The sequence below is a fragment of the Cynocephalus volans genome, chromosome 4, assembly GCF_027409185.1.
Source record: "Cynocephalus volans isolate mCynVol1 chromosome 4, mCynVol1.pri, whole genome shotgun sequence".
Taxonomy (NCBI): Eukaryota; Metazoa; Chordata; class Mammalia; order Dermoptera; family Cynocephalidae; genus Cynocephalus; species Cynocephalus volans.
In genome coordinates, this window is record NC_084463.1 from 106808239 (window position 1) to 106822289 (window position 14051).

The 14051-nt window shown below is 40.4% G+C and overlaps 1 protein-coding gene across 1 annotated transcript in view; it reads left to right on the forward strand.

Moving 5' to 3' along the window:
• DNHD1 (dynein heavy chain domain 1) overlaps window positions 1–14051 on the forward strand; it is a 104388-nt gene that overhangs the window by 33786 nt on the left and 56551 nt on the right. The window contains exons 8-12 of the mRNA XM_063094960.1: window positions 1553–1807; window positions 1918–2055; window positions 2189–2240; window positions 12829–13094; window positions 13185–13428. Of these exons, the coding sequence (XP_062951030.1) occupies window positions 1553–1807; window positions 1918–2055; window positions 2189–2240; window positions 12829–13094; window positions 13185–13428 (955 nt within the window). The remainder of the gene's footprint in view (window positions 1–1552; window positions 1808–1917; window positions 2056–2188; window positions 2241–12828; window positions 13095–13184; window positions 13429–14051) is intronic.

Genomic DNA, 14051 nt, shown 5'->3' on the forward strand with positions numbered 1-14051 from the left:
ATAAGGGCTCTAATCCCATTCATAAGGGTGGAGTCCTCATGACCTGATCACCTCCCAAAAGGCCTCACCTCATAATAGCATCACCTTGAGGTTTAGGATTTCAACATAGGAATTTTAGATGGACACAAATATTTAGACCATAGCACCATTTAAAATGAACAGTATCTTTCACAAATTGCCCATCAAAGCTTCTGGTAGATCACTATTCTCTTGGATTAATTTTCCTCTGTCTGTTTCTTTTTTTAAGGGAGAATCTGTGAATGAAAAATTTTTTGAGTCTTTGTATGTCTAAAATTGTCTTTATCCTTGAACTTTAATGATACTGTGGCTAGATATAGAATTCCAGGTTTAAAAAATTTCCCTCATAACTTAGAAAATACTGTCCCTCGAGCTAGTGTTTTAAAAAACGTGTACTGATTGTGTTCTGTTGTAGGAGTAATTGTTATTGTTGTTTGTATGGTTTTATCCTAATTGGCACTCATTAGACCCTTTCAATGTGAGATGATATATCCTTTTTACAGACATTTACTGTGGAAACATCACTGTGTTAAGCAATAGAAAAATGAAATAAGTTATGACAGAGGCCCCCTCCTAGAGGAGCTTACAGTGTAGTGGACCAATCACATAAGTACCTAGGTAATGATGATGCACTGGAATAGGACTGCGAGCACTAGGTATTGAGGTTATTGCTAGAGAATGGAAGAGGACACCTCACCAATTCTGAGGGCATATTTGTATATGATGTGCCTTTTTTAGGGTTCAACTGTCTTATGCCTGGGTCTCAGAAGATTGGGACTTGAGCTAGCTCATGGGTTGCAGAAATACAATTCACAGACATCCATCAGTTCTAATCACAAGCTCTATGAAGCATCAAAAGGAACAGGAGAGCAACGAGGACAAAGGGTCCATCTGGCCAAGCATAGCTTTCTGGTGTCTCCCCTCTGTTCCTCAACAGGACAAGCCCAGAGAGTTGGCAACTGTTAGCAGCCTTTGTAGGCTGAGGAACATTCCAGATTTGAGAAGAAACCTCAAAGAGGCTCCCAGGCTTTTATCCCATATTTCCCTTCCTCCAATAGAAAGTTTGTGTCATTGCTCAGAAAGAGCTTCTACTGTAACATAAAGCAATATTATGCTACTCAGCAGGCCACATCACCCAGGCCTAATGATTGGAGTTCATACCCTGGAATTATTGCTGGACCTTAATCATCCAATCTTTTTCTTGTCTGTTCTGTGCATTGTGAACTTCTCTATTTACATATGCACAATTTTTCCATTTGAGTTCCACCCTGGGAACTTTTAGTAGAAAGGTCTGGCCTATCATTTTGGCACATTGTGGTCTTCACATCTTTTCTGGTCACTTAAAGATTTCTAGGACTAATCTCTATTGAAAAGGAGCCCTCCATGTGCATATCTAGATTCTAAGTTCCAGGCTCCAAGACCTGAGAGTTTGCATAGACCAGTGGGTAATTGATTTTCTCTCCTGCCTCCAGCAAGTTTCTTGTCTCCAGTGAGTTCCCTATCTGTGATGAGTTTTTGCTCTCTACCCTGACAGGTTCACAAGGACACATACCACATGCAACAGGGCCTGCAAGAGCGAGTGCAAAACTGCAACAGGATCAGGACAGGACAGGGTTCCATTTACCTTCAGAGGGTACAGCACCAGCAGCTGCAGCAAAAGCTGAAGCAAGCAGAAGTCTGGTTGCTGCAGCTAGGAAGGTTTGCCCGCCTGGTTGACTACATGATTTGTCAGAACCTCATTTCTATCTTGGAAGAGGAGATAACCTCTTTTGTGGACAACATCCTGAAAGTGAGTTGGTGGGTGGCATGTGTGGAGGTGGGCAGGCAGTCAAGGGCTTGATGGTGGGGGATGTATACTGACATCTAGCCCCACAACCTCTCCTGGCCCTTCTTTGACAGGCTCCAAGGCAGAACCCCTTTCTCTCATCACAGCTGATCTTTGACGATTCTGGCCAACTGGCTCATGTGCCCTGTATTGAAAATATGATCCAGATTTTAACTGAGGGCCTACAGTCTGTCAAGGCCTCTGCCTTGCAGGTATTCTGGATTGGTCAGGGCTGGCTATAGGAATTCCCAGTTCCTATCCTCTGTGTAATCAGAAGCCCTCAGACTGGGTTGAATCCCTCATTGTTTTCCCATTTCTGCCCCTTTTCCATATCCTGGCATGAAGGTAATACAGTCTGAAGACCTGAAGACCTCGTGGGACTCCCTGTATTCCAAAGGTATTTAAGGAGACATAGGTAGGAGGTAGGAAGGTTGGAAGGAGGAGAAGGGCATGTTTAGAGTACGAATGGATGGGAAGCCGGCAGGAGGCCCAGACTATAGAGTCAGGTCTCGGGTATGGATGGAGCAGCTCTAACTGCAGACGTGTGTTGGGGGCTAGGAGGGTTGGGGAGTGTTTTTGCTTACTAATTCATGTACTTATGTGTATGTGCGTACAATGAAAGGATGTATGAAAGAGTGTGAGTACATTGTCCTTCCAGAACCATGTGAGGTTTTTCTCCAGCGTCAGAAATGCATTTTATTTACTGTGGAATTTGATTGCTAAGTTAATTCGTACTTATTTGAAGAGGCCTGCTTGCTCAATATTTGCTTTATTTCATAGAAGGGGTCTTCAAAAAGTTCCTGGAAACATTCATGTTGTCTTTTAATACCGTTTTTCCACAAATTTTTTGAAGTACCCGTGTACAACTCTTTTTTATTTCATATAGAATATTTATTAGTAGTATTACTGAGATATTTTATGGTTACCAGTTATCATTAGTTATTAGTATTCACACTTGTTAACTATCAGGAAGGAAATATATCTTTACATTTCCTTTATTTATAGTACTAGTGCTATCACAGATAAAATTATTAAATTCATTCAGCCACTTCTGACATGTAGATGCTTTTCAATTTCCCCATTCAACTGGTATGTTTTCATTAAGAGGATTTAAAGACACAAAGTTAATTTTAGGAAATAGGTGACAAGGAGGAAAAAAGGTCATTGTAAGGAGCTTGTATCTTTTGCAAAGCACAGCAGTTGAGGCATATTTTTTCCCTGAATGAATTTAGGTTAATTGATCGAGACTGTTGATATTTGTTTTACATAGCACAGTGTAAAGAAAGGCTCTAGAATCGGACACATTAGTTTACTAATATTCAAAGTGGGAATAACAAAAATACCTAATCTGAAGGATTGTCTTGAAGATTAAAAGAGGTAGCATGTCTAGTATAGTGCTCAGCACGTAGTAATACATGCCACAGATAGTACCTTACTATTATTAGTATTAAAGACTTAAATAAATCAGACATTTCACAGTATTTTCTCATTCCATGCTGTACTAATTCATATTATGGATATGCTATAGTATTTTCCATGGGATAGTTTTCAAAAAGAAAGAAAAAAAACCTTGAATTTTTATTCTAAGTTCTAGTGAACTGAAAATATTCACCTACAATGTCTTAGGTTGTCCCTACCACTTTGAAAGAGCAGCATGGACTGATGTGTTTAAGGCAAAGTGTCGTGACGCTTTTATCTTACTTTCACATGGTTTAGGGGAAAGAAAAGATAGAAGGAGAAACTGATAAAGCAATATGGCAAATGTTAATAATTGTTGCATCTGGGCCGAGCCGTGGCGCACTTGGGAGAGTGCAGCGCTGGGAGCGTGGCGACGCTCCCGCCCCCGCCGCGGGTTCGGATCCTATATAGGAGTGGCCGGTGCACTCACTGGCTGAGAGCCGGTCATGAAAAAGACAAAAAAAATAATAATAATAATTGTTGCATCTATTTTTGTTTTTGTTTTTTCCTTTTTGTGGCTGGCCAGTACAAGGAACTGAACCCTTGACTTTGGTGTTACAAGGTTGTGCTCTAACCAAGGGAGCCAACTGGCCAGCCGCAATTGTTGAATATAAGTGGGTGGATAAAGTGGTCAAAGTAAAACATTTGAAGAAAAAGATCCACATGGAAAATCACATTAATATTGTGGAGGAGCCAGAACCGAAGTCCTGATTTAAGATTTTACTTGAGTTCTTTAAGAAAAATTGAGTAATTTTCAATAATGGTAAACATGTATCAGTTAAAGCACTGTTAGCAGTCTAAGAAACATACATCTGACTGAAAAATCTTTTGCTTAAATGAGGCAAAATTTGTATGGCATTTTAACCAAATTACAAAATGATTTCAATACCTCTACTTACACACAAAAATATGAAAAATAAATCCCTTTACAATAGAAACTTATACATTGACTAGATTCTAGTCACTAAAAGAATACCCAGTGTATTATAAATGAGATGGTTGCAACATATTCCTCAATCTTAACGCTGGGCTCTCCAACATTTTCCAGCGGACATTTTGCAACTAAAAACTAGGGTATTAATATTACTGTCTTATATTCTTACAAATTTTCAAACTGAGAAAATACAATTGGATAATCACTTTTCTCATCTGTCAGGTGTCAAGTTCAAAAACTATTAAAGTTCCTATGTTAACTTTAGTATGACAATATCCTACTAAAATCAAAATCTTTTTGATACTTGTAGTAAGATAAATCTGTTACACTGAAGAGACAAAGAATTGTCTCATTTTTATTATAAAATATTCTATTATAAAATATTTTGTCTCATTTTTAGTATAAAATATTTTGGTTGAGATGGTGTTGAAGTTAGCTTGGAGATACAGTGAAAAGAGTGAAAACTATGATTATCATATTTTTTTTGCCAGGGGACTGCACGTGTCAGGGAGGGTCTCTTGGAAGTGTGAGGTATGAGCAATACAACAGGAAGAGGAAGTGTAGAGGAAAGCAGTGTGTCAGTAAGTGGATTTATACATGAGACGGAAAGAGATAATTTTTTTTCTTGCTACTCTGTTAGAAATTTTGAAGAGATAAAAAGTTGTATAAATATGTTTGACAAGAAGCTTTGCTTTGTGTGAAATGTCTAAGTCACTCATTCAGGAAAACTACAGTAAAAATCTATATTATTTAGGCCTTTCAAAGTTGGTCTGATATTTAAAAATGCAACTCTTAGGGCCGGCCCGTGGCTCACTTGGGAGAGTGTGGTGCTGATAACACCAAGGCCACAGGATCGGATCCCTACATAGGGATGGCCGGTTTGCTCACTTGGGAGAGTGTGGTACTGACAATAACAAGTTAAAGGTTAAGATCCCCTCACCAGTCATCTTTTATAAAAAAAATTAAAATGCAACTCCATGTTGACTTATGTGTATTATACCATTACATACATATTTTATTCCTTTTTTCTTTTTTCTTCTTTTTTTACATATATATTTTAAATTGAAGCCCAAAATCCCTCAGAAATGACAGGTAATTTACATTTCTTTGATTTACTTGATATCAGATTTCTATCATAAGCAAACTTTATTTCACTCTTACCTTGGCTATAAAGTTATTAGTGATTTCTATTTTGTTTTGTTTTATTTTGTTGGATATTCCTTTCACCAGACTGTGTTAAAAATAAACTAGCTGTTCTTTCCATTGCTTGGAATCACACTCGGATTGACTTTGTATAGCACCATATTGCCTGAGCACTTTCATGGGTGCGCTGGCCCCTTGAATCACTGTTCTTCAACCTTGTCTTGTATTTTGGATCTCACAAAACAGAAAGTTACTAAATTCAAAGGCAAAAAAGAAGTAGCAGTACCAGCCTTCACAGAAATTGAAACTAGAAAGTCAGGAGGAGAGCCCGTCTTTCAAATTTCTGCTTATCCTTTCATCTCTACTTCTCTCTGCCCATCTTTCCGATTCCGGATTCCTAAGACTAGCCATCTCTGCTTCTCTTGGATTTTCTGCTCCCTTATAACTACTGCTTTCAAATGACTTAAACTTTCTATGGCTCCAGCTCTGTCCTTGACTGTATGATCTTTCAGTTATTTTGCCTGTGCACGAGACTTGATTTTGTTCAAATTTTTAAGACAGGGAATACAATTGATTCAACCTATCCTGTAGATTGAATCACATATTCATAAACTATGGCAAGGGGAATGGGTCATGGTGCACATTAACTGGTTTTTAGCTACAGATAAATCCTGTTAGAAGGATGTGTATGGTGGGGGACGCTTCAATCTTCAACTATGCTTGTACTTGGCTATAAATATCTATTATATGGACCTGAATGTGCAGGTTGATTTTGGATAACATAGTCCTAACTGAAAACCAGGTAAGCAAAAAGGAAATTTATTGGCTCCCATAACAGCTAGATTCAGCCACAGTGGCCTAAACAATAAAAACAAGAAATCTTGAGGTAGGCACGTCCAGGGTTGGGGCTCAAAACTGTCATCAGGTACCTTCTTTCACTCCTTCTTGTTTTTAGCTATAGGTAAGAACAGATTTTCTCAGAAGACTGTGTGTGGTGGGGGAGGCTGCAATCAAGTGTTTTTTTGTTTTTTTTTTTAATTTTCATTCTCATGCTTATTGCTTCATAATTGCAAGACAAGTTGCAACTACAAGCATCCCATTCTCAGGCAAAATTAGGAGGGAAAGGGAAGGCAAGGTTAACAAGAGAGCTCTCTGTGCCTGATCTCACATTTTACCAGGAAAGAGAATTTTTTTCCAGAAGCTCCTCAGTAGACTCACTTTTACATCTCATTGTCAAAATCTAGTTCATATGGCTACCCCTAGCTGCAAGAAAGCCTGGGAAATCAAATAGCTGATGTTCTCAGTTTCTCCTGGAGGATGGGCCCTACCACCATAGAAGAAGGAAGAAGGGAATAGCTATTGGGTGGTCAACTAATATGCTTCCAGATTTGCGTTCTTTAGATAGGCTGTCTCTACCTGGCAAGCAAGAGAATCACCAGCATTCTCTACATCGTCATTTCATACCATACTCTTTCCCTTCTAACCCTCATTTAATTTTAATTCTTCAAGATAAGTACACCAGCAGTCCTTTTGTTGATGTCTGTCTAGTAATATTGTTTGTCTGAAGTTCATTCTCTAGTAGGTTCCTCAGGAAGGGCTTGTAGGAACAAAGTTATCAAATTCTATGCTGATAACAGTTTGTACCTTTTGAAAATTAGTGTTGCTGGATATAAAATCTTTGGATCATATTTTTTTCCTTTGCATATAGTAAACATGTTACTTTTTTTCAAGCATGGTGAGTTGTTTCAAAAAGTTTAAAGGTAATCTAATTTTTGTTCTTTTTGCCTAGATTTTTTTTTCTTGAAATCCAGCAATTTTAGTAGAATGTGTCTTGATGTCACTGGCAGACCAGGCTCAGCTTGCCCTCTCGCACTAAACAAATGACTGGAAAGTCCAAAAGTTGGTGCAAGGATGTAGGAAGGTTTCTTCAGATAACCGGTACTCAGCTATGTCTAACCAAGCAAACAAACAAAGAGAAAAGAGGAACAGTGGGGTCCACTTTATCCTAGTCCCAATCGGCGGAGCCAACCTCTTACTCATTCTCATTCCACTGTCATAGTAATTGATAAAAACAGTTCTCCCCATTATTGTTGGCACAAAGAAGAAAAGTACCAACTAGATTTAAATCAGAAACAAAGCATAGCCAGGAGCTCTCCAGGGTGCACCTACATAGTAGCGGATACAATCCAACCAAACAGCAGAAGATGGCTCATAAAATCAGAGAAAGGTAAAGAGAATTTTAGTGGCTTCCGGACTTCCACTCACTGTGCAGCATGGGAATGAATCCCCACCTCTCTCATGAATCCCCTGTCAGGGGGAACCTGCTCAAGCAAGATCTTCATGGTGTAGGACTGGCCTTCCCACCTCTGCTAGCTACCCATCAGGGCAAGCCGTTGCTGGCCAGAGGGAGCATGCTCCTCACAGGGTGAGAGGAGCCTAAGCTGTAGTTGTCTGGCAGTCACTTTAAAGAGGAAGAAAAGAGAAAGCAAAAGAGAGAGTAAAAGAGAATAAAGCATTGTCTTGTCAGAATTTAGGCCAGGGACTCCAGGGGAGACTTACCAGCAGCAGAGACAAATGAGCAAAATAGTCTCAGTGGCCACTTGCCTCTTAGAGCTAGAGTCTTCTTTGGTGCTCAAGGCTTTCCAATTTTCACTGGTGCAGATATTAGAGCAGCACGTGTGCCACATGGGGAAAAGTCTCAGGGCTATCCCTGACACTCAGAGTCCCCTTACCTCCTGGCTTATACCAAATTAGGCTCTTGGGTTGTAGAAATGAACAATGCACCCAGCAGTAAAGCAAGCAATGCTTTATTTAAGAGGAGATAGACTTATGCATAAGAGGGCTAGCTGCAGTAAAGCTAGCCCCACAAGGGGATCTGTTCAGGGTCTTTTATTTATTTGTTTATTTGTTTATTTATTTATTTATTTATTTATTTGGTAATGAATATTCACAAGATACAAAGCTGGTTGTTATCCCTTGTGCCCAAGATGTGAAGGCCAGATCCATAATGGCAGCATGCACCTGACCACAAATTGCATTTGTACCCTGTGTCCCCCATCCAATTATCCCCAACCTCTCTCCCCCTCCTCCTTCCCCTCCCCCACACTCCACTTTGTATCCCAAGGTATGTTCTCTCCCTCTGCAACTCCAATGCACTACTGTGGACTTTCTTTCCTTCTTTCTCTCTTAGCTCCCACTTATGAGTGAGTACATGCAGTATTTATCCCTCTGTGCTTATTTCACTCAACATAACTTTCTCCAGGATCATCCATGTTGTTGCAAATGGGAAAATTTCATTCTTTTTTATGGTAAAGTAGTATTCCATGTGTGTGTATACCACAGTTTCCTTATCCACTCATCCATCGATAGACATTTAAGTTGGTTCTATGTCTTGGCTATTGTAAACAGAGCTGTGATGAACACGGGAATGCAGGTGTCCCTTCGACATGATGATTTGCATTCCTCTGGATCCCAGAAGTGGGACTGCTGGATCATATGGAATATTTACCTGTAGTTGTTTGAGGAATCTCCATACTGTTTTCCATAGTGGTTGTACTAATTTACAGTCCCATTGACAGTGCAGGAGTGTTCCCTTGTCTCCACACCCTTGCTAGCATTTGTTACTCACCGTCTTTTTTATTATAGCCAGTCTAACTGAGGTGAGGTGGTATCTCAATGTAGTTTTAATTTGCATTTCCCTGATGACTAGTGATGTTGAGCATTTTTCCTTTTACCTATTGGCCATTTATGTGTCTTCCTTTGAAAAATGTCTATTCAACTTCTTTGCCCATTTTTTAATTGGGATATTTGGATTTTTTTGCTTGAGTTCCTTGTATATTATGGATATTAGTCTGTTCAGGGTCTTTTATAAGGAAAGGAGTTAAGGATGCAGGCCAGCATCACTGGAGGTGGGGATTCATTCTGTTCTTCCTGGTTGCATCACGGGCACATGCTCAGTTAAGGCTTTGGTCCTTGTGCCTGCTCAGTAGGTCCAAGATGGTGGTGGTGTTCATTATCATCACCCCAGGAGGGTCATTGTAGCAGTCACCTTGAAGCTTTGTGTGCATGCAGTAATTCCTAAAGGGTTATTAAGGTTAATCTGTAACAATCACAGTAAACAAGCTTTGGGGAGGGGTTTTGCAACAGTGAATATCTGTTCCCCTCTTATCTCACTTTATCAGGGAGGGCCATAGGGTAATTATGTGCCCTGGGAAGTCTCATGACTGAGGAGTAGAAAAGTAACAAAGTGTCCTCTGCAAGGAAAATGGAGTCAGTTTTGTTCACAGGCCTAGCCTTGCTCTGTCTCATTGGTATTGAGCATTCTGGGGTAGAATTCTCAGATACGTTCCTTCAAAATGTCGCTATAAATCTTTCTTACTTCAGGACAGTTTTCTTGAAACAAAGTTTACATATTTGTTCTCCTCCCTTGGTTCGTTTTTTCTTCAGGAATTCCTGTTACATATATGTTAGGTCCTTATCACCTATCTCAAATATTTGTCTCTTTCTCTCAAAAACCTTTAAAATAAATCTTTATTTTATTTTTTTTTAGTTGTATAATTATTATTTTCCTTCTATTTCTTTTAAGACATTATCTGTTGGGTTTATATGCTCTTATGCTCCTTTTTTAGTGAAGTTTCTATTCTGAAAAAATTTTTTCTTTTATTTCTAATTTTTTCCTTAGTTTTGTCACATAATTTCTGAGTTTTTCTAATTCTGATATGTGTTGTACTCTCATGACTTATATAATTTTTCTAGTGTTTTTTAGCTTGTTTTGAAACATTATATAGGTTTTTGTTTTGGTGGCTGGCCAGTTTGAGGATCCGGGGTTATAAGGCTGCACCGTAACCAATTGAGCTAACCAGCCAGCCAAGTAGGCATCATTTTGATCTCTTTCTTGACATGCTTTCATTGGCTCTAGGGATGTTATTCTACTCCTTACTGTTAGTTTTTTTTTAATAATAACTTTGTATGGGGTATGATATTGATACCTTTCTGTTGCTCATGTTAGAAAAATTGGCTTTTCTTAACTTTCAATAGGAGGCTTAGTTCAGAATAGTTCTCTGACCTCTCAGTTTCCTTTCCTATTGTTTTTCTGTAGTGTTAAAAAAAAAATGATGGCTAGCTTTTTGAGATTTCCTGGATTTGGTTTCTCTTCTCCACTATTACCTGGACCTTTCCTTTTTCTCTATTGCTTCTATTCTGTTAAGTTTTTATTCTACTCCCAGCAGTTTCTCTTTAATGTTGAGCTCAATCCTAAAAGGGAACCCTGGCTGCTTGGTTCCAGTAGTCCATAGGGCATAGATTGCTTTAGCTTCTACAGACCTTGCCTTGCCTGCTGTTAGAATAGATAAAACCCTTTCCAATTCTATCTACTGTCCTCAAATTGGCCCTCTGCTTTCTAATAAATGCTTATTGGCTGCATTTGGGTTTTCCTGTTCTCAGATCTTTCTGGTGCCTCTTTGTTCCCCTGTGTCTCCTTCCTCACAAATGGTGATACCATATGGGTCTTGAGGCCATAGTTGGTTTGTCCCCACCACTTGTCTTTTAGGATTTATTTTTTTTATTTTTATTTTTTTTGTCGTTTTTTCGTGACCGGCACTCAGCCAGTGAGTGCACCGGTCAGTCCTATATAGGATCCGAACCCGCGGCGGGAGCGTCGCCGCGCTGCCAGCGCAGCACTCTACCAAGTGCGCCACGGGCTCGGCCCATCTTTTAGGATTTATGAGGATCCCTTATGCCAATTTTGTGAAAAATGTTATCCATGGGTTTTGAATTTTACTATCCAATTGCTCTGTTATTTTTATGTGGGTCTTTGGGAGATATTTCAAATCTATGCTGCCATCATCTCAGAATCTCTTCTGGCATTATTTTTAAAAGATCATTCTTGTTTTTAAAAAAAAAATTTTAATTAATTTTTACATTCTTTTTTTTTTTTTTCTTTCTTTTTTGTGACCGGTAATGGGATCGCAACCCTTGGCTTGGTGTCACCTGCACTACACTCAGCCAGTGAGTACACCGGCCAGCCCTATATAGGATCCGAACCCGCGGCGAGCACCGCTGCGCTCCCAGCACTGCACTCTCCCGAGTGAGCCATGGGGTCGGCCCTATTTTTACATTTTTGCTCTTATGTGGAGCAGAGACTGTAAGGTGTTGGAGGCAAGGGTCAATGCAGGAAGAAAAGTTAGAAGGATATTGCAATAATGCAGCAAGAGATGATGGTGACTTGGGCTTGGGGGGAGGAGGGCACGTTACAGTAGATGTGGTGAGAATTGGTTGGTTTCTAGATTTACAAGTATTGTGAATGTAGAGCCAACAGGATTTTGTGATGGCTGGGTCAGTTATGTGGGAGAGAGAGTCAAAGATGATTATAAAGATTTTGACTGGAGCAACTAGAAAAATGGATTTCCCATTTACTGAAATTGGAAGACTGCAGGAAGGGCAATTTGCGGGTGAGGGGTGGGGAAAGAAATCAGAGCTCATTTTCGGCCCTGCTAATTTTGAGTGCATGTTAGACATCCAAGTAGAAATGTGGAATAGACAGTTCAAATGGTATTGAAATTCAATGACAGAGATCTGGGCTAGAGATAAAATTGGGAGCAAATAGATGTTACTTAAAGCCATGAAATGGGATAAGACCTCCTAGGGAGCGAGTACAGATGCAGAAGAGAAGAGATCTGAGGTCTGAGCCTTGGGAGCACTATAGCGTTTAGGTGTTTGTGGTATGAGTCTGATTTCTGAACATTTTGATGCTTTCTCCTCTTTTTTTGTACAAAGTTTTAACACAAATACTGAACTTAGCAATTAACCAGTTCCTAAAAAGTTAAGGGGGAGGCCAGGTTCAAGAATATTCCTTAAGGCAGATATTGAGGACTGGCATGCTTAGTATTTCTTCCCACCTCCTCCTCTGTTCTGCAGAGGCTGGAATGCTAACTACACTTCCTAAAACCCCTTGCAGCTAGGTGTCATATTAAATTTAGGATCCACCAATTAGATCTACATGAGACTTCAATTCAGAATTAAGTGGGCAAAAGAGGGAGGGCATTTGTCATCTATTTTGCAAATCATAGCAGAGGCAGTGTGTTTCATAGCTGGTGGTATAGCAGTGACATCCCAATTTGCCAGGGAGCACAGAGCCCTAGACACTTAGCTTAGAGCATTTTTGTTCTTCAGCTCTCCTAATTATTCTGCAACTCATTTAATATTCTTGTAACAATTCCCTTCCTGCTTATACTAGCTAAAGTAAATTTTATTATCTTAAAATAAATTCCCTCCCTGGGTCTGGTGTAGTGTGCTTGTGATATAGATGTATGTGTAAACTCACTCATGAGTGGGAAATGGGTATGTGAGTGTGTGTGTATGAGACGTGTGTGTACACACTCAGGGTGGAGAGAGAGAATGTGTGTGGGCTCTGAAGGGCACTCATGGGCAATTATGGCATGTGCTTCACTAGAGGAATATGAAGAGGAGTACTCGAACAAAGAATTCCTGACACCCAAGTTCCAGGGCCAGCCCAGCGATGCTGTACGCATCTTCTGTGGGCCGAATGTAGGATTGGTGTGGCCCTGGAAGTCTCACCCAATTTCTGATATCCTGGAGGTCCGTGGGTACCGACTGTGGGGCCAGTACTTGCCCCGCAATTATGAGCAGCTGCAGGAAGACCTAGACAACAACCCTCGAATCCAGCAGGCACTGACTATACAACAGACACTGCTAGCGGTAAGAGCAGAGGCTTAAGGAGTGGGATGCCGCCCACCAATTTCCATCATAGCCTCCCATCCCTGCCTTAAGCACTTTGTCTGCCCTTAGGACATGCTGTGGGAAGTGCAGGAATTCTGCCAAGAACATCACTGGGTAGCAGACATTTATAAATTCCTGCAAGCCTGGCAGCCCCAGAAACTGGAGAACATGAGAGGCTGTCCCATCAAGAACTATGTGACGCTGGTGAACAACCTAAATGTTTGGCTGGCCCATGTCTCCAACATGCCTATCGAGTTGCTCACGAAAGGCAAGCTGCTGCTGCTGAGCTGCCGTGACATACGGGCAGAGATGGGTGAGTGCTGCTTGCCTTCCTCCTTCATTACATCTATCCAAATGGCCTGCCTTGGGCGTGAAGTGTCCTCCAGGGACCTTTGGTGCAGGGCCTTCACTGGACCCTTGGAGCCTCCTGAAGGCCCAGGTCCCAGCCCCTTCCCTTTGTCATCAAAGGTATGATCACTACAGAGGACAGCTTCTGTGTTTGGGCTCTGCTCATTCTCTATATTCACTAGGAATCATGTTCTTGTCACCCAGCACTTTCTATTCTTATGATGTAGAAGTAGTCTAAACCAAATGTGACAGGAAAATCGTAGCCTGCTCCTTTGGCTTCTGAGCTCAGTTTTTTTATAGAGATTCTTGGGAATCTAGGGTGCCCCCTCTCCACATGTAGCAGGGTCAAGATTTACACTACGATTTGCATGTGTAAAATGTTACTCTGTTTAACTGATCGTGTCTTACTCCGTAATCCTAACTTCTGCAGGTGGTAAAGAAGAACATACCTTCCTAATTAAACAAAGCTCTTTTCATTCAAAGCAGTCACTTTTGGCCTAATTCAGTCTATTTTGCATATTTGGTCAATTCAAAATTCCTACTACCATTCTGGATTGTTTTTATTCTCAAGTGTCCTCTGCTCCCTTT